Source organism: Aythya fuligula, chromosome 2 (assembly GCF_009819795.1).
Source record: "Aythya fuligula isolate bAytFul2 chromosome 2, bAytFul2.pri, whole genome shotgun sequence".
Classification (NCBI taxonomy): Eukaryota; Metazoa; Chordata; class Aves; order Anseriformes; family Anatidae; genus Aythya; species Aythya fuligula.
In genome coordinates, this window is record NC_045560.1 from 125,011,783 (window position 1) to 125,032,425 (window position 20,643).

The following is a 20,643-nucleotide window of genomic DNA, read 5'->3' on the forward strand; positions in this document are numbered from 1 at the left end:
TTAAGGCTTTACAGGTAGTCACTGGAGACATGCTGTTGAACCCAAGCATCAGCTCTGCGGTAAATGAGCAAGATTCTTCTGGCTGTGATCCAAAGAGCACGTTATGCAGTCTGTACAGACCCCTTATTTCTCATGAATCCTTTGACATTTAAAAATCTAGCATAAGAATTGAATTTTATTATTCATATTTATATTTATCACATTATCATATCAGCATTCAGTATAAGCATGTCTGTTTTAACACTGAAAGAATACTTGCCATCAATCAGCTTACAGATAATATTGTAAAGGAAATTAGAATGTGGCTTATTAGGTGTAGTCTGGTTTGGCTCAAGTATCTATGTTCTCATAAAATAAATATCACAGACCATACATTTGTAAAGGTCAGCTTTATGACCAGCTGCAGAGTATGAATAAAAACACATAAGCTGGTAAGAGCTGGACAGAAGTGTCAGATGGCTGGCCAGGAACTGACAGCCAGAACCCAGGCACCCACTAAAACCCAACTAAAATTATGATATGGCACATAAACATCACTCATTGATCCTCCTGGTTTCAGAACAACCTCTTGACAATTACAGGAATAGAAAGGCACTGGTCATGAGTATGCAGCAGTGCATTAACGTATTGCTATTCCATATGCTGCCTCCTGCCTCAGCTTGTTTCTCCATTTTCTATCATATTGCACCTATTCAGGCAGAGCTTCTTACAACATTGTCAAAGTGAGATATTAGCAGCCCAGACAGAGTAGATTAATGCAAGAAAGAAAGCTTCTTTTTTCTTTTTTCTTTTTTCTTTTTTTCTTTTTTTCTTTTTTCTTTTTTCTTTTTTCTTCTTCATAGTAGCAACATTCATTTGGGTTGAAAGCAGTGTCAGTTAATCCCGTCAACCTATTTTGCCAGAACATCAGTTCAAGGCTGGCTCTTTGCCATCTGTACATTGGTACCACCTTTTCTTAATCATAATTCAGAAGGGCATCTACACATAGGCTTAACTGGAAGCATATGTGTTTGCGACCAGTCATGTGCTTAAAGATAAGTGCATACTTCAGTGCTTTCACAACAGCTTTTGCAGCTATTGCTCAGTTTGGACCCTCCAGAGTCATCCCTCACAGCTGACAGAATCATACCTGCAATTTTGTTGCTCAAGATTTCATAGGCATTGCTAGAAATTACGATATCCCTAGTTAAAATACTATCCTTCTTATGGCTTACAACCAAATATGAAGATAGGTTCCTTTATCTCCAAAGATAATCCTTCAAAGCATGCTATTTTGTATTTCAGCCTAAATATTTCTTATTTCAGCCTAAATATTTAAGCTTCCTAACAAACAGAGGGCAGTTCTTTCCAGATTTGACAATTCTTCAAATCTAAGCAATTCTGAATCTGAAGCACCAGCTCCATTCTGGATAAAATCCAGAGATATTCCAGTCTGGGAAGATCTTTCTCTGGTTTCATCTCTTACATAGCACAACTATGTTCAGCATTTTTGCCACCATGTTATCAGGGTTCCCTAACAGAAATACCTCTTGGTGAAATGCCAAACTAAGAAGCAGTTTTATGTACCAAAAACATTTACACAGAAAATACAGATTACGCAATAATCATTTTTATGACTTTCTGTAGAACTCCTTGGTGGTTGTCATTTGCAGTGTTTTAATTCTAAAGTATCAATTGAAATACAGTATAAATTAAGTCCTCTGCAGATTAAATGTGTATGATCCAGTAGGAACCAATTATTATTGTCATTACTATTTATAGCCAAATTGCTAAATCTATCTTTGAGTGTCATTGGCTCCTATTTGCTTGAACCTGAAAGCAGACATTTATTGGATAATAACAGAAGTTTGTTGATGTTGAGCTGCTACTACAGACAAGCTAATGGATTTGGTAAGGAATGCTATGTAGGTGATGTTTGATATCTTGACCTAAGCACGTAGACTTCTAAAGCTGACAATAAGGTTCATGCATTTTTGTAAATTAGAAAACTGCTAGAGCCATGACATTTAAAATCAATCATGTCTATACATCAAAAATGCAACACTGTATAATCTGAAAACCTCCTCCTAGGTTATTTTCTGTCTTCTGTTTCTTAAACACTGTGAAGGAGCTTGAAACTGGCAAATTTCATACAGTTATTTCTGTTATACAATGATTAATTTCTTCATTCTTGTTTTCTCCTCACCTTCTGTCCCTATGAATTTAACTGAATGTATTTATAAAGTCTCTTCTACCTTCCCCCCTATATTACATCAGTTTTTACAAGACAAATCACTTCCTGATTTGTTGAACCACTGACCATTGCACTTTTGGGGAAGACTTTTTCAGGGGTTAAGGCTATATATATATATAGTTGTGTTTGAATGTATTCTAGAGCTGAGAGTGGTTCAACAAATGGCAGTCCACTCGTAAACTCGAGGAGATTTTTATTAAACCAAAATGCAACAATTCCAAATTCCCTGAGTGAGCCTGACACACTATCCTTGTGAAACAGCTGTTCAATATTCAAACACAGTTGAATTGTGACTACACAGAGTAACCAGGAGCACCTAGGAGCCTTGGTTAGGACCAAGGTTCATGACTACACTGAGGAAATGCACAGAGGACATGGCCTTATCCTGGAAACATTTCTCAGTATTCAGGTCCAGTTCAGCAGAAATAAACTGCTGATGATCTGTGCTATTTACTATAGCCAGCTAATTACAGGGCACTTCTCAATGTGCTGTATGAGATTGCCTCTTTGAATGGCACAGAGCAAACAAGAAGACTCAGTTCTGATTGCAGTAGCACTCCCTAAACCAGACTCCCGTGCTGGTACTGCCAAGTCCCCTGGCATCCAGGCAGATCTGCTCAATGCTAATAGAGGAATTTGGTACACATGTACAGTCCATGGCAGCGTTTTCATCTAAACCCTTTCCAACTTAAATCATACCTTTCTAAGCAGGAAAAAAAGAGAAATCAGATCTTGATGGCATGTTTAAGTTCATGAAGCCTTCCTTTTCATGCTTTATCTTAGCATTCCCTAGGATGAATAATAATACTTCGACAGTCATACATTACCAAAATCAAAAAGTCATACAATACCACCTGTATTGTTGCTGTGTTGTGTTTCTAGTCACGTTTTTCAGTGTTTCATAGCTTTGTGATAAGATCTGACAAGATATTTTACACTGAAGTGTTTACTGCAAATACAGGGTAATTAAATTGCATCAAGACCCTTAACTTGCCTACTGCTTTTCTACCTTACATGAATTGTCTGATTAATTTCTGTTCTATATATAGCTGTAGCAACTCTCTCAAAGACGTGACAATCTATTAGCTAAACAATGTTGATTTTAAATCCTGCTTAAGTGGATATTTACAGCACAGCACAGCACAATGACTCATGCTGAATGTATATATTTACGCCTTAGGTATCATAGGATCATATTGAAATAGATTTACTTAATTTTAAGGCTGTGGCACAAACTGATTGATATCAGGAAATCGTGACCCTAGGTAGCTACCAAGTCATTTGCTGTTGACTTGCTCACATAGCTCTAAGTTGCAGGTGGAGCTGTGCCAGCTGCAGCACAAAGCAAAGTGACCCAGTACAAACAATACTCTTTTAATCCACCCATTTACTCCCGTTTGCCTTTGAAATGACTTTATAAGGGCAAACTTATAAATCCCAGATGAAAATACATCATGCCAATGACATCACCAGAGGAAAAGCTCCTACTGTGGTCTTACTGCAGTCCATGCAAGCCCTCCCATCCAGCAGCAGGCATGCATATTTAGGCATTCAAACTTCAGGTTAGGCAGAGATTAAAGGACCTTGAGCTCCCAAGTGATGCTCTGCTCTTTTGCACCTTTATATCTAAACTGCTTCTGCAACTTGCTCTTCCACCTTTGCTTCCCCTCTGAAGTTCAACCAAAGTGGAAGGAAAGCTGGAGGTAGAGAGCTGAGGACAGAGCAAAATCATTGCTGGAGGGTAGGTGATGAAATGAGAAGAAAGAAGGAAAAGATGAGTCAATGACAGACAAAAAGGGTGGCATAGGTTAAGTTTCATAGCATGACTGAAAGGACATAGCAGCTTGCTGCAGCAAAATGGCAGGGTCCTGCTTTTCCTCTCCAATTTCTTCTTTCCTTTCCTTTCCTTTCCTTTCCTTTCCTTTCCTTTCCTTTCCTTTCCTTTCCTTTCCTTTCCTTTCCTTTCCTTTCCTTTCCTTTCCTTTCCTTTCCTTTCCTTTCCTTTCCTTTCCTTTCCTTTCCTTTCCTTTCCTTTCCTTTCCTTTCCTTTCCTTTCCTTTCCTTTCCTTTCCTTTCCTTCCCTTCCCTTCCCTTCCCTTCCCTTCCCTTCCCTTCCCTTCCCTTCCCTTCCCTTCCCTTCCCTTCCCTTCCCTTCCCTTCCCTTCCCTTCCCTTCCCTTCCCTTCCCTTCCCTTCCCTTCCCTTCCCTTCCCTTCCCTTCCCTTCCCTTCCCTTCCCTTCCCTTCCCTTCCCTTCCCTTCCCTTCCCTTCCCTTCCCTTCCCTTCCCTTCCCTTCCCTTCCTCGTGCAGCCAGAAGCAGGGACCATCCCTTATTCCTATGGCAACAATTAATTGTTTGATCAGTGTAGTTGTCTTGTGAAACATCAATATAAGAAGGAAACTAAACATGGGGAAAATAAGAAAATGTATATAAATTAAAAGTTAATGGAGACATAATTAGTTTATATATGTAATATAAACATATGTACATATGTATATATGTTTGGGGGACTTCAACTTCCCTGACATATCCTGGAAGCACAACACAGCCCTGAGAAAGCAGTCTAGGAGGTTTCTGGAGAGCGTGGAAGATAGCTTCCTGACGCAGGTGGTTAGTGAACCTACCAGGGGTAGTGCCCCGCTAGACCTTCTCTTCACAAACAGAGAAGGACTGGTGGAGGACGTGATTGTCGGGAGCTGTCTTGGGCAGAGTGACCACGCAATGGTGGAGTTCACTATTCTTGGCGAGGCCAGGAAGGGGACCAGTAAAACCACTGTATTGGACTTTCGGAGGGCTGACTTTGAGCTGCTCAGGACACTGGTTGGTGGAGTCCCTTGGGAGGCGGTTCTGAAGGGCAGAGGAGTCCAGGAAGGCTGGGCGCTCTTCAAGAGGGAAGTCTTAATGGCGCAGGAGCGGTCTGTCCCCACGTGCCCAAAGACGAGCTGGCGGGGAAGAAGACCGGCCTGGCTCAACAGAGAATTGTGGCTTGATCTTAGGAGGAAAAAGAGGGTTTATAAGCTTTGGAAAAGTGGGCAGGCCACTAAGGAGGACTTTAAAGAAGTAGCGAGGCTGTGCAGGGACAAAATTAGGAAGGCCAAAGCTCATCTGGAGCTCAATCTGGCTACTGCCGTTAAAGATAACAAAAAACGTTTCTATAAATACATCAACACAAAAAGGAGGACTAAGGAGAATCTCCATCCTTTACTGGATGTGGGGGGAAACTTAGTTACAAGAGATGAGGAAAAGGCGGAGGTGCTCAATGTCTTCTTTGCCTCAGTCTTTAGCGGCAATACCGGATGTTCTCTGGATACTCAGTACCCTGAGCTGGTGGAAGGGGATGGGGAGCAGGATGTGGCCCTCATTATCCATGAAGAACTGTTTGGTGACCTGCTACGGCACTTAGATGTGCACAAGTCGATGGGGCCGGATGGGATCCACCCAAGGGTACTGAGGGAACTGGCAGAGGAGCTGGCCAAGCCACTATCCATCATTTATCAGCAGTCCTGGCTATTGGGGGAGGTCCCAGTTGACTGGCGGCTAGCAAACGTGACGCCCATCTACAAGAAGGGCCGGAGGGCAGACCCGGGAAACTACAGGCCTGTCAGTTTGACCTCAGTGCCAGGAAAGCTCATGGAGCAGATCCTCCTGAGAGTCATCATGCAGCACTTGCAGGGGAAGCAGGCGATCAGGCCCAGTCAGCATGGGTTTATGAAAGGCAGGTCATGCCTGACGAACCTGATCTCCTTCTATGACAAAGTGACGCGCTGGGTGGACGAGGGAAAGGCTGTGGATGTGGTCTACCTTGACTTCAGCAAGGCTTTTGACACCGTCTCCCACAGCATTCTCCTCAAGAAACTGGCTGCCCTAGGCTTGGACTGGCGCACGCTTCGTTGGGTTAGAAACTGGCTGGATAGCCGGGCCCAAAGAGTCGTGGTGAATGGAGCCAAGTCCAGTTGGAGGCCAGTCACTAGTGGCGTCCCCCAGGGCTCGGTGCTGGGGCCGGTCCTCCTTAATATCTTCATCGATGATCTGGACGAGGGCATCGAGTGCACCCTCAGTAAGTTCACAGATGACACCAAGTTAGGTGCGTGTGTCGATCTGCTTGAGGGTAGGAAAGCTCTGCAGGAGGATCTGGATAGGCTGCACCGATGGGCTGAGGTCAACTGCATGAAGTTCAACAAGGCCAAGTGCCGGGTCCTGCACCTGGGGCGCAATAACCCCAAGCAGAGCTACAGGCTGGGAGAGGAATGGTTGGAGAGCTGCCAGGCAGAGAAGGACCTGGGAGTGATGGTGGATAGTCGGCTGAATATGAGCCAGCAGTGTGCTCAGGTGGCCAAGAAGGCCAACGGCATCCTGGCTTGTATCAGGAACAGTGTGACCAGCAGGGCTAGGGAGGTGATCGTCCCCCTGTACTCAGCTCTGGTGAGGCCGCACCTCGAGTACTGTGTTCAGTTTTGGGCCCCTCGCTACAAGAAGGACATGGAGGTGCTTGAGCGGGTACAGAGAAGCTGGTGAGGGGCCTGGAGAACAAGTCCTACGAGGAGCGGCTGAGGGAGCTGGGCTTGTTCAGCCTGGAGAAGAGGAGGCTCAGGGGCGACCTTATCGCTCTCTATGGGTACCTCAAGGGAGGCTGTAGCGAGGTGGGGGTTGGCCTGTTCTCCCACGTGCCTGGTGACAGGACGAGGGGGAATGGGCTTAAGTTGAGCCAGGGGAGTTTTAGGTTAGATGTTAGGAAGAACTTCTTCACTGAAAGGGTTGTGAGGCACTGGAACAGGCTGCCCAGGGAAGTGGTGGAGTCACCATCCCTGGAAGTCTTCAAAAGACGTTTAGATGTAGAGCTTAGGGAAATGGTTTAGTGGGGACTGTTAGCGTTAGGTCAGAGGTTGGACTCGATGATATTGAGGTCTCTTCCAACCTAGAAAATTCTGTGATTCTGTGATATGTAGCAACATTTTATTTTTTTTATATAATTATTATTTATGGATAAATGGAGACTCAGAAACCAAACCTAATATTACTGGATTTCAAAGAATAGTTTGGTATTCATAATGGGAAGGAAGGTAGAAAATGGGGGCTGAAAAGGGGCAGCACATCAGTCATAATCTTCTTTTATGTGCATTAATGCATTTTATAGATCTAAAATGAGCAGAAGGACCATTATGTCTTACTGCATAATGCATGCTTGGATTGTGATTGTACTGGTATGGGCAGGTTTTCAGGAAAGTTAGTCTAAAAATTCTGTCTCAGAAATCTGAAGCATCTTCATAATGACATTTTTTTTTTTAAGTTAAAAAAAAATAATGAACTGAATCGCATTTAATCCCTGTTTTAGATAGAGACCTGTCATTGGCTCTTATGAAACACAGAGAGTCTTGTTTCAATGTTAGTCATAATAATCTTAAATTTTTTCTAAATGGCTATTCAAGCCACTCCTGGAACCTCTTGCTATATTTAATGTTAGACAAATAAAATATTTATTTTACTTTAAAATGGTGCTTTTGTGACTCATTAAAAACTAGTACCATATGTTTATAATTGTAGTTTGTACCTAAAACACACGGGAACTATAATGTAGCAGTCACTTCTTATCCTGTAACAAGCTTGTCTTATCATGATACAAAGAGTGCACATGCTAATATAGAATACAGTCTTGCAAAGTGTTATGGCTCTCAGACACCTTTCCATGTAGAAAGTCACCTTGTCACATGTAGGTGTAGGTTTGCACTGAAAGCCTGGGAATGAGTATAATTTCTCAGACAGCAGTCAAAGGCGTGCAGGCCCATGTCCTTTTAAACATGGTTTAGTGTTCAGAGATCAAAGTCGCACCAAACCACCAGCAAGCCCCCTGAGTCTGTGATCCATCATTTAGCTCAACCCACGTTAGGCCAGAGTGTGCTTTCATGGAGCTGTGGTTCAAAGCCAATATTTCACCATTTCATAGAGGGATGATGCTGCCATTAAAAGCACCACAGAAAGCCTGAAGCAGTTATGTTTTGGGGACGGGAGTAGTGTTAAGTATGTGCTAGATTATATATTTTCCGTCTCCTTCTCCGTGATCTTTAAAGTGACTGCTGTGTATAAGGCAGGAATTGTTTTCTCTTGTGTACAACCACATCAGCTCACTCCTCAGGTTATCAGGTCAGCAAATCTACCTGAGGCTTAGTTTTCTTTCTTCATTCTTCAGTCAACTTGACAGCACCGCCAAAACAGTCCAGAGCAGTCATTAGCTAATGGAAGAGACTTACTGAAATGTGTCTGCTCTGATACTAATGTTCATTTCAAAAATCAAGTTGGAGACTGCATTAGGACCAGCATCTAGCTGTCTTGCTTTTATTAATGAGGCAAGAGAAAGCTCAGCTACTCATTCATGAGAATCCAAAAAAGGACACCATACAGGCAAACTTAGCTGAAACTGTAACTAAAAGGTTCCTGTTATCAATTGCATTACTGAATTGTGTTCTCCACACTATCCAGCCAAACTTAATTGCTTCATATGAAGTCTGGTCATTGTGGCTTAGGATGCATAAGTGAAGGAAGCTCACTGGGTAATGGTTGCATTAGAACTATAAATAAACATAGCTATTTCTAGTTCTCCCTATTGTCATTTGGGCTAAACTGACTTAAAATCACAGGCTTCTTAGCATGTGTGGTGTGTTATGTGTGCTAGCTGTAACTCCACAGCCATATAGGGCAAGCTTTGGGCATGGGCAAAGGAGGGCTGGTCTGTCAGCACCTATCCTTAGGGGAAAAATAAAGAAAAGAAAAGAAAAAAAAAAGAAAAAAAAAAAGTGCTTTTCTAAAGACAGTTCAGTGCAGAGAGGAAATTAAAGTCTCAGTTGCTTTCTGTTTTGAAATGTGAAGATGGTGGGATCCACTGGAAAAATCCACCTGGATTCTTCCATCTGGATTTAGTCATGTTGATAATCAAGTCAGACAGATATTGTGCAGACAAGCTGGAAAAAAAACTCTGTTTCCTCTCATTCTCCCTCACTTGCTCTGATATTCAGCACATGTACAATGTTGTATAGGTACTCCTTTTGGACTGCACCTTTTCCTCCCAGACTTGGTACAAATCTCAAGACTTAGGGATCCAAAGGAGTTTATCCAAGTTAATTTATTTGTTTGCCATCCCTGAGGTTTTTGCCATTTCTCTTTTCTGGAAGTGATTCCACCTTCTGGGCGGAGTGAGGGGGCTGCAGGTATTACACTTTTCAGGCTTCTCCCTTCTCACAGAAAATATGAAGAGTCACTGATGTTTTCAGCTCTGTGTGGCATGGTTTGCAGGGATATGTGTTAGGGTGCAGTTCCTACCTCTGGCCTCTGGTAGGGAAATAAATTACATGTTGTTAGAGTTTTATGTATTTTTGCATAAATCACATCTACAGTTTGTCCTAGTCTTTTCCAAGGAACCCCACAAGTTCTTCTTCATCTGTGGAGATTTTTTATTTTCCCCAGAATCATGCTAGAGATTACAAGTTACAGAACAAAGAAGCAAAGTTTGTTTTTTCAAAGGGAAAAAAAGTTGGTGAAAACAGCCCTGACAGCTGTGCTCTGTGGCTCAGTAAATTAAGAGTTTTTACTTGCTCTTTTCAGGGATGTGTTTAGTCTAGATACTCTTGATTTATACATCTTTTTTGGCTGGGTTGTATTTTATTTTTTTTCTACAGATTTGCAGTGATTTCATTCAAGCTTATGTTTTCCTAGCATGGGAGACATGTTGAGAAGAATGAGTGAGTTTAGTCCCTTAAAATGTTACCCATCTCAATCTGTTCTTTAAGGGACTGCTTAGTTCTTAGAGAAATTTGCTTGCCATATTTTACAATCCACCTGAAAGTAGCAGGGGTTTGGCAGGCTGCTGGGAAATCATCTTCATGTCTCTCTCTCTCTCATAGAAGTGGCAGTGCACGGAGGATGCCTCTGGCAAGCTTCGAATTCACAAATGTAAGGTATCTAGTGACATACTTGCCATCAGGAAGAGGACCCGCAGCATCCACTCCCGGGGATACAGTGGTAAAGACAAAGACTGCAACTGTGGAGATGCTGATTACCGAAACAGCAGGACCCAACGAAAAAATCAAAGACAGTTCCTGAGAAACCCTAACACACAAAGTAAGTGTTATCGGATCTCTCCTATGCTGAGGCAAAGAACAGGGGGGAAAGGCTCACAGATTTAACAGCATACTCTTGTTTTCACCTCCGTGTACAATGAATACATATGTAATTGGCAGTCAGGTTCTGCATAATTGCCTCTGTAATAACAATGATAATAACTAAAGTTGTCGCTTACACCACAGCAGGGAATACTCTTTGGGCTGGCAGCGGCAGCGATGCGCTGGTGCCACCTATCGCACTGGTGGCACACAGAAACTTGGTGACATCTGCGGACGAGCCAGTGCCCTTATTTGCCAAGGCAGCCAAAGCAAGTGCTTTCTTGCATTGCTAACACTGAATCCAAATGCTGTCTGATGCTATCCCAAAGATATCTTTTACGTGAGGCATTGAAGTGCCGTGACTGCTGGCAGAATTAATTTCTGCCCAGCTGCAACTTTCAGGCAAGCCCGTACCGGGATCCCTGCGAGGAAACAGGTTAGATTGCAGTGTCCTCTAGTGGAGCGTGGGCTAAAGCGAATGCACAAGCAGGCTTTGAGTCAGCAGCCCTTGGGCTTGTCTTTGCTAAGGGTTTATACAGCAAAAGAAGCCGCTATTTTAAATGGAATGGGTATTTTCATCTATCTGCCTGGTAACGAATGTCTATCTGTTCTGTAGCCATTACAATAAAAGTGGACTTGGATTTCAGGAACTTTGTTCAAGAGCTCCTGTGCTTGGTTCAGAGCACTGGACTGAAGAATGAAATAGATGGGCCCCCAAAACAGGAAGATTGCAGAGACATGAGTTAGAAAACTTAGAAGATGCTGCACAGATGTCTATGAAATAAGAAAATAATGGCAGTGTAATTCAGAATATTTCCTGATTTAAAGCCTCCTCCACTCTGCATGCGAAGAATCCCTGGTATTCTTTGTACATTCAACCGCAATATTGTCTGTCTTAAGTTCTCTCATTGTTCAGACTAAATGCTGCCGTGACATAATTTCTTCCATTTTTTGAATATGATCTAAGGAACTTCACAACATGCACAGGCAGACCACTGCTGAAAAGTCTCCATGTCACAGCCTGCTGGGGTGATTGTCAGACTGTGCAATGTGCCCCCAGGTGATCATTTCAAGAGGAGATACCTTCCATACACCTTGGAAAGAGAAGGGTTTCCAGGGTGCCAGCAAGGGCTCGGTAGGGATTGCAACTGAGGGCAGTGACTTGGAGAGAGAAAGTGAAGAAAGTGGGAAAGGGACAAACAAGTATTGAGAGCATTTGAAGGGGCATCAGAAAAGGTCAATTTGTTATGCTTTTCTCCTTTACAACATTTTTACTCCTCTTCACTTCTCCTTCTGCTCCACTTCTCCTTATTCTGCCTCCTCTGCCAAATCCTCTTAGTGCTTGTCTGAGGAGAACAGAGGTGATGATGAGGCATTGTTAAGGGAAGGGCTAGTTCAGGCCTCAGTTTTTAGATGACATTTGGATAAGATGCTTATGTACTCTAAAATCTTTCAGTCTCTTGATTAATAAGTAGCATCATCAGAGATTGCTACAACACCAGAATTTGTCCCATCTGATCCTGTGAATCTTTCTTCATTATTTTATTGACGATTAATATGGTTGTAAATCAGAGAGAGGCTTTGAAACTACATGGTTTTGTGTTGTTTTATTTTTCTCTTTAGGAAGATAAATGTCTTCACTGCATGACTGGGAAGCCTTTTTTCACCTCACAGCAGGCAACCACTGAAATAGTTTAGAAGGACAGGGTGGTTTGAATGAAGAGCTGAATGAGGCTCACTATCTGCACTTTCAATAGATTCTTTCAGGAAAGGCTCAGTATGAGTCTCTCAAAGGCGCTAGCAGAAAACTTGCAGTAGAATCTATCCTGTATGCCAAAGGCAGTACTTTCTTAGAGCTCCCACTTTATTCTGCTGCACAAATTGTTATTAATTATTAGGTAACAAAAATGTGTTCAGTATACATGCAACAAATGGAAAGTGATGCCCTACAACCATTATTTTTTTTTTACAAGCCAAATTATGTATATCCAGAGATCTTTGTGTTTGTGTCTAGACAGAATATACTTTGGTGTGGTACTTACTATGGGTTTTTGTCAGTTTGATTTGGAACAAGGTAAAAAGTGAAGGTGTTCCAGGCTGAGCCCTAACACAATTATTCCTGAACGTGGCAATAAAAAATACTCAGAAGAGTTAATTGTCATGATTAATCTGACTCATATGCAGCTGTACTTGCAGAGTTCAAAAACTGTAATTAAAAGAGCTTTAAGCATGGCACTGGGCAACCAGCTCTAGGTGGCCCTCATTAAGCAGGAGGTTGGACCAGATGATCTCCAGAGATCTCTTCCAACTTCAGCCATTCTGTGGTTCTGTTACCCTGTAAGTTCACTCTGATCCTACAGTGCAGTATGTCTATGACTTGTACATATAGATATGGATGATGTATGTGTGTGTAGGAGTATCTGTACATAGATAATCCTGTGGTTTCTGTTTTGTTGTTGTTGTTTGTTTTTCTGAGTGTCTCATTCTAGATGACTATTTCTGAGATACATATTAAGTGTGGCATAAAGTCAGCCTAGCATGAAATGCAAAACTTGAAGCATTCAGAATTTCAAGCTACTAATGAAAGTGTGGTCCCTGAAGTATCAAAAAATAATTAAATAAGCTTCTGCAAAGCCACAGGAAAAAATAAGCTGTTTTTTTGAACAGTCTTCTTGCATTTTGGAATGTGCTGGTTGTTCATGGCATTACTTGTAGATATGTATATGCAACCATGAATGTTTCTTTCTTCTTCAGAATACAAACCACGATTTGTTCACACTCGCCAAACACGATCCTTGTCTGTGGAATTTGAAGGTGAAATATATGACATAAATCTGGAAGAGGAAGAACTGCAGGTGCTAAAGACCAAAAGTATCACCAAACGTCACAATGCTGAAAATGAGGAAGGTGCAGAGGAAACCAATGGTGCTCCTGGTGACACAATGGTTGCTGATGGCACTGATGCTATAGGTCAACCCAGTTCTGTCAGAGTCACACACAAGTACAGTTGCTTTTTCTGTTTTTGTTTGTTTGTTTGTTTGTTTTCCTTAAGATAAAGTCTTTTTCATTTTTTAATTGTGATCTCTCTCTTTCATTATTTTAATAGAATATTAAAATTTAGTTCCTATATAAAAGAACTTAAACTATCATTGCAGATAATTTTAGATCTGCCTGAGTTGTGCTTGTTAGTAGGTGGAATCATGTAACTTTAATATGTGTGTTTAAGGAGGCATCCAGTTACAGTTTTATCTCTGAGGGGGAGTAGGCATCTCTAGAAGGGGATTCTTACTCTGTTTCAAAACATGTATCTTATGATGGATTAATCACCCCATGAAGCTGACTCCCTTGCTGTTCATTATAAAATCTGGGCTACCATCTTAGCACAGAGGTCTAAATTTTAGATCACTGTAATCCCATTCCAAGTGAAGACAGATGAGATCAGCTATACCATCTTTCTTAATACTTAGGTGTTTGTAGAAACTAACATTAGCTAAACTAAATTAGATATGTTTATCCCTAAAGAGACGTGCAATCATTTTTCCATCCTGAAACATACCTGGATTTCAATTTTTAACTCTACCCTACATCTGAAAAAATTTCAAAGTATTTTTCATTTTAAAAAGCTAGTATGATCTGAAGTCAGGCAGACACAGGCGACAAAAACATTCTATTAATCTTCCTATCACATTTAAAATATCAATAGTATTTCTCTCTCTCCTTTCAGAAGCATCAAATATAACATACATGTTAATTTTGAACAAATAAAAATTATTCTTTCTTTATATTAATCATTTGCAAGCATGGCATTAATAAAGCCTTAAGTGGCTTTATAGAAAAATGATTCTTTCTCCATAGCGAGTTTTGACTTTTACTAAGTAATATTCTCAGAATTCCAGTTTGTGAGTGAGGAAAAAATCATAATAGGAGAAGATGGGAAGAGATAAGTATCTAAATCTTTCTGCTTTTCTTTTCAAAAAATTTAAAAAGTGTTCTGATGGAGCAGGGCCCAAAAAAAGTCTGTGTCTATAAAACGAATATTTCTATATTTATGGATGTTCTTTTTGTCAACATGGAGACTTTGAAACTCCAGTTTATAGTCTACTGGATTCTTAATCTTGTTCCACTTCCTTGGACTTTCAATTATTCTTTTTTTTTGGTAGCACTATTTTTTCAAACACTAATATGAATATTTTTATCACTACACTACTTTATTACATGAGTGTTCTCTTTTTTATTACTTATATGAACTTTTTGCTCTAACTTTTAATCTTTATTGATGTTTATGAATTATATTGATCTTTACTCCATTGACTATGTGTTCTATTTTTAATTATTCTGCATACTCATAAGATGAGTTGCATTCATGTGGCATGAAAAACTTATTTCTCAGCAGTTGGTGGTTGAATGAGCACATTTAGTTAACAAGAGGCTTTGAATTCTGAACAGATTTTTAGTTCAGTTGCAATCTCATTTCTGATCGGATTAAAAATCTCCAACATGACATTGTCGTTCCATTTTTGCTTAGCAGGCAGAGAGCATCTGTCATGGATATGGAACTTTTTTTTTTATTTTGGAGATAAAACAGATTGAAGCAATTATTATTATTGTCAGCATGAGAAGATGTTATAGTGTTTATTTATTTCTTAACAGATTATAACAAAGAAATTCTTAGGAATGTTGGAAGAAAGAGAATAAATGGATAGGCAATTGGAAAACCACTGACTTCCTGTTTCTTATTTGTTCAATTTATATCTACAGATGTTTTATTCTTCCAAATGACACTATTCACTGTGAGAGGGAGCTGTACCAATCTGCCAGAGCTTGGAAGGACCACAAGGCGTACATTGACAAGGAGGTAGGAGATGTTTTGAAACCTGAGTGATGCCTTTGCACTGCTACCTACCCATTCAAAGAATAATTCTGACTAGGCAATATTCTCTGCAGATCGAAGCTCTCCAAGACAAAATTAAGAATTTGAGGGAAGTTAGAGGACACCTAAAAAGAAGAAAACCAGATGAATGTGATTGTAGTAAACAGAGGTAAGATAGACAACATACAGAATTAGAAGCTATGCTGACTGATAAAGCTTAGATACTTCTCAAGTTTGGTTTGTTGATTTTGTTTGTTCGTTTGTTTGTTTTCTTGGATGGTAAACAAAGAACTTAAGCACTATGGATATTTAAAACCGTTTTAGAAACTCATAGGTTAGCCTATTCAGGTGTCATTTCCGTAGCAGGGAAGGAAAGAAGCTGATTCATAATAAGAGTGTCAATGTCTGTGCTGTCTCTCTCCTGAGTGGAACTTATTTCTCTACTGACTTGAGAAAAAATCAGTTAGCCTGTTTCTGGAAAGAGATTCAAGTGTGAGGATAAGTATCTTAATTCAAAATAGCTGAAAATGAAACTACCCCCCGTTCCAACTTTTAGTTAGATCTCTTTCAGGAGTAGACACCACTCTTTGAAGAAGCATGTACAAATTTTAAGATTAAATTTGTTTGTATTCTACTAACATATTGAACCCAGCTGTAGGTTTACCACAGCCTCGCACAAGAGCACTCACACATATATAACTTCTTTAAACAAAATGAAAATCATGAGTCATTTTGTGTAGTTCCTTAAGAAAATGTCAAAGATGGTATGTTTCTGTTTTGTTTTTATGTTAAAATTAATTGTTTCGTGACTTGATATTTCTTAATAATTTTCAATGTAGCTACTACAACAAAGAGAAAGGGGTAAAGGCCCAAGAGAAAATCAAGAGCCATCTTCATCCCTTCAAGTAAGTTTGCTGTCATCTTCTTACTCTCTCAGCTAGCTTTTTGGTGACTGGAGAAATATGTATGATATTTTTGGAGAGTGAAAGGGGAGAGATGGGGAAAATAATAGGTCATATATGGCAAGCTCTCACAACAAACCTTCAGTATTTTTGGACATACATATGAAGGTTTATGAATAATATTAAAAAGCCCTATTGATAGAAATGGAAGAAATTAATCATTTCAGAAGATTATTGATAAGCAATCATTACAAAGATCCTGTTAAACCTAAATGCAAAAGCACATCACTTCTCATATTTGCTGAGGAAAGCACTTTGTTGTAACTGCTGGGATTGGAAGCTGAGCTGAAAAAGTCAGCATCCAAAAGGGCATATTCTCATCGGCTAATCTTTAAAAAAGCCATATAGACATAAATATTGCTAATGCTTTTGTTAACCAAATAGAAACTGTTCTTCGTCAGACATGCCCAACTTTTTCTCTGAACAGAGAAGCAGCACAGGAGGTAGATGGAAAACTGCAGCTGTTCAAAGAGAATCGCAGAAGGAAGAAGGAAAGGAAGGGGAAAAAGCGACAGAAGAAAGGAGATGAGTGCAGCCTTCCTGGACTGACGTGTTTTACCCATGACAATAATCACTGGCAAACAGCACCTTTCTGGAATTGTAAGTCTTACTTCCCTGTGCAGAGGTAAACTAGGTTGTCCTCTGCTGTGTAAGAGTTCCCACTTCATTTAGTCCGTCAGGTCATTATTTTGAAAAATGTCACTGAGCAGTGCTGCTGCTTCTATTCTGAAGTCTTAAGGAAGAATGTCACTTGAGTATGCTTGTAATTTTTGTGTTGCATATTTATAAGGAATTATCACAAGATGCTCTATGTGAAATACAGAAGAAGCAAAAAGGAGAGCTGGCCTGTTAAAAAGTAAACATTCATAACCAGCCACTGAGGTTCATGTCACATTTTGGTGATCAAGATGACCAAATATATTTGCTAGGAGTTGTGAGTCTTCAGCCTTGCAAGAGGGAAAGAAAAAGGAAGGAAAACCCTTTCCCCATCTGTATCCGAGCAAATTTGTGTGTGCCTATATAATGAAGCTAATCTAACCAATATATAGATTAGCAGAATTAAGTAGCTGTGATACCATGAGATAGAATTAGTGTGATAGAATTAGACATTTCCTGTACCTCATACACATTTTGTCATTACTATGTCCTGAGGTGATAGTATTGATCTTGTCTTTTAGATTTAAGTTATTAATAAATACTAATGCTATCTTCAATCACTGTTATCTGTTGTATACAACTGTTTGAAAAATTCTGAGCTGAGGTTACAGGAAAAATGAGTTTTCTCTCACAAAATCAAACAGAACTCCTTACTTCATTTCCATTATGTTAAATCAAATTATTTACACATATTTAATGCAAACTACAAAACTGCTGGCTGGCTCTTTGGAAATTTAAATTTTTCAAGAAATACTCATCCAGTATTATTGACAGGGAAAGATACTCATCAAGCATAAACCTGATACTTTGTCCAGGCTGCATATCTACTCTGGATCTCATAAAAGTGAGCAGAAGTAACAAATCCCTGAGATAGTAATTCTACATGTTCACCATACAAAATGAATTCTGCAAATACTATGATTAATTCTACTGAGGTTAGAGCTTAAATGTGCATAATATTGCTGAGAAGTTTAGTGGAACTTTGACCTTTTCACTACTGTTCAACATAAAAGTTTCTGCAAACCTATTTTTTCCTAAGAAAAATGCTTAATCAAATTTTTTTGAGGGGAGGGGGGCAAAATAGAATCATATCATCTGGTATTCAAGATGCGTATATCTGAATTAAAACCTTTTCCCTTTTCCTCCTTTGCTATGTTGTGGTTTTAGACAAGGGATTTATGACCAAAGATTTTGTCACAAACTCTTTCTTGTGACTTGACTGTTAAGTGCAGTAGCATTGTGTCACAAACCTCGGTACCTCAGTCTGCCTTAATTTTACCATTTTGATATCAAAGCCTATCATAAACAACTTATTGTGAAGAAAATACAAACACTATCCCTTATGAATTCTCCACATTATTCCCATTTTTGATATTCTAAAAAAATTTAAAGTCAGAACTGCAGAATGCTCACTTACTTTGTAAGAATAAAATCTTATATCTAGAAAATATATTAAGTTACTTTAAACTTCAGGGTATATAGATAACAATCCTACTGGGACATGCTTCAACATTTCTAGGCATTCAGCATTAACAAAACAACATTTTTCTCAGCTTTGGTGGCGGAGGAGGAAAAGTGATTGAAAACTTTATTTTCAAAAACTTGAAGATCAAATGGTGATTAAGGTACAACAATATGACTCTGAACAGAAAATTTGCTAAGAGCAAATACTCATTTCAAGAAAGATGTTGTCTCTTACTGATAATCTGTTCTGACTGCACTAGAACTTTTGCTAGTAAGATTTTTATGTCTTAAAAATTTCCTACAGCAGTAATATGCATGATTTTTGTTTTAAAGGCACCAATTAGATTGATGTATTGCTTTTTAATTGTGGAGTAGCAAACAGTTAAGAAAAGTGTTCTCATACTTCTGTGCATTCTGGCAATGCTCCAGAAAGAGTCATGGGGTAAAAAAAAATGTCTCTTTGATGCAGTTCATAACTGAAAGAAGAGCCAAGGTATTGATTCCAATAGCATGGATGAAAAGGGCCAATACCGTTACTAGTTTTATAAAGTCTGTTAAGCACAGTAACACTATTACAGAAAGCTACAGAACTAATTAAATAAAAATCTAAGGCACTATTAATATTTTATTATTGGAATTAAAAAGATATTCTTAGATATTCTTCTAAAACAAAGTGTTGTTATCAGTTTGTTTAAAACTCAAAAGGTTCTGAGCCTTTCTGAGCCTTTTCCACAGGCAGAATGAGATTATAAACAGCCTTAAAAGTATTATGTTTTGGGGAAGAAGTTTAGACAACTCATTAAACGTATTGTACTAAAACTAAATCATCTAATATTTGTGTTGACACTACCTATTGTCTCCTACTATTCTGTTGGTTAAACTACAGTTTATTGAAAAGAAATGAAAGGAGGCTCACCTACTATCATATTTGAAAATCTTGATATTGCACAAAATATGCAATATAAAGACCAATTAAAGCATGTTTCAGTCCATATGTGATTTTACCCTAAAGTACATGTCTGTGTTTGGTTAGCTGAATAGCTGTTCATACTTCACCACGTTTGAGATCTTCATTTTCTCTAATGATGGCTTAGAGACATTAAATTCACGTGTGACACCTGGCTCTTGGTGTCTTCAGTCTGGAGTGCAATCCTGCTCCACGTTTCCCCAGGTTGAAAAGTAAAATAAACCATATATAAATGAGAACAGAGTATTTCCTATTAGCTATAGTAAATGCTTTATTCTGTTTTATTTAAGTATATATTTGAGAAATTTGCATGTTAACAAAGTTTGTTTGTCCTGTTTTAGATGAGACTCTAATGTTATTTGAATATAAGATTTTTTTTAATTGATTTAGAATTTAAGTAAATAATCTATACATTTTGCTAGTACAAGAAACAACCATATTATTTTTCAGCTAAGCTAATAACTTTTTTTTTCTTTTACTTACAGTGGGCTCTTTCTGTGCTTGCACAAGCTCAAATAACAACACTTACTGGTGTTTGCGGACAGTTAATGACACCCACAATTTTCTCTTCTGTGAGTTTGCAACTGGCTTCTTGGAATATTTTGATATGAACACCGATCCCTATCAGGTAAACTCCTTTCCCTGTTACAAAATATTGCGCACTAAATTCCTCTGTTGGTTGTTTATCATTATTTTTTTTATTATTTCCGATAATAAGTATTTTCTCCCCCATTTCTCTTTTTCTCAGCTGACAAATACTGTTCATACAGTGGAAAGAGGCATTTTGAATCAATTACATGTACAGCTAATGGAACTGCGAAGTTGTCAAGGTTACAAGCAGTGCAATCCAAGGCCTAAGGGACTTGAAACAGGTACAAGCAAAGTAGAAGAGAGTGTCTATTTCTATTGTATTACGTTATTGTCATCTCCTCAATTGTATCCATGAAGTCTCAGTCTTTTAATTGTTGCTCTGAGTAAATTAGAATGATCTAAGTACATCATCCTGCATAACTGCATGACCAGAAAGCTTCTTTGCAAGTTTGTGCAGGTTATTTTAGACAGACATTGATGACAAACAACAACATTTGACAGAAATTCTGCAGAAAGTTTATCATGTTATTTGCATGAAGCAATAACAAGCATACACAGATCCTCTTACTCATAGCCATAACCCTTTTCTCCATTGCAGGATTTATTTGGTTAGGTTCTGCCTCCCAGTAGCAGATGAGATATTAAATCCTGTATTTATTCTGATTGCTCTCTGCCTGTATGACCAACCTTGGGCTCTACACCAAACTGGGACTTAACATTGCAAATTTCTAATCATATGTAGCTCTCTC

The 20,643-nt window shown here is 39.2% G+C and overlaps 1 protein-coding gene across 8 annotated transcripts in view; it reads left to right on the forward strand.

Moving 5' to 3' along the window:
• The window catches only part of SULF1 (sulfatase 1), a 132,315-nt gene that overhangs the window by 102,219 nt on the left and 9,453 nt on the right, over positions 1–20,643 (forward strand). For all 8 annotated transcript variants that reach the window (XM_032180841.1, XM_032180842.1, XM_032180836.1 and 5 more), the window contains 8 exons: positions 10,126–10,342; positions 13,138–13,384; positions 15,142–15,238; positions 15,328–15,422; positions 16,093–16,158; positions 16,643–16,815; positions 19,789–19,931; positions 20,052–20,175. In XM_032180841.1, coding sequence (XP_032036732.1) covers positions 10,126–10,342; positions 13,138–13,384; positions 15,142–15,238; positions 15,328–15,422; positions 16,093–16,158; positions 16,643–16,815; positions 19,789–19,931; positions 20,052–20,175 — 1,162 coding nt within the window. The remainder of the gene's footprint in view (positions 1–10,125; positions 10,343–13,137; positions 13,385–15,141; positions 15,239–15,327; positions 15,423–16,092; positions 16,159–16,642; positions 16,816–19,788; positions 19,932–20,051; positions 20,176–20,643) is intronic.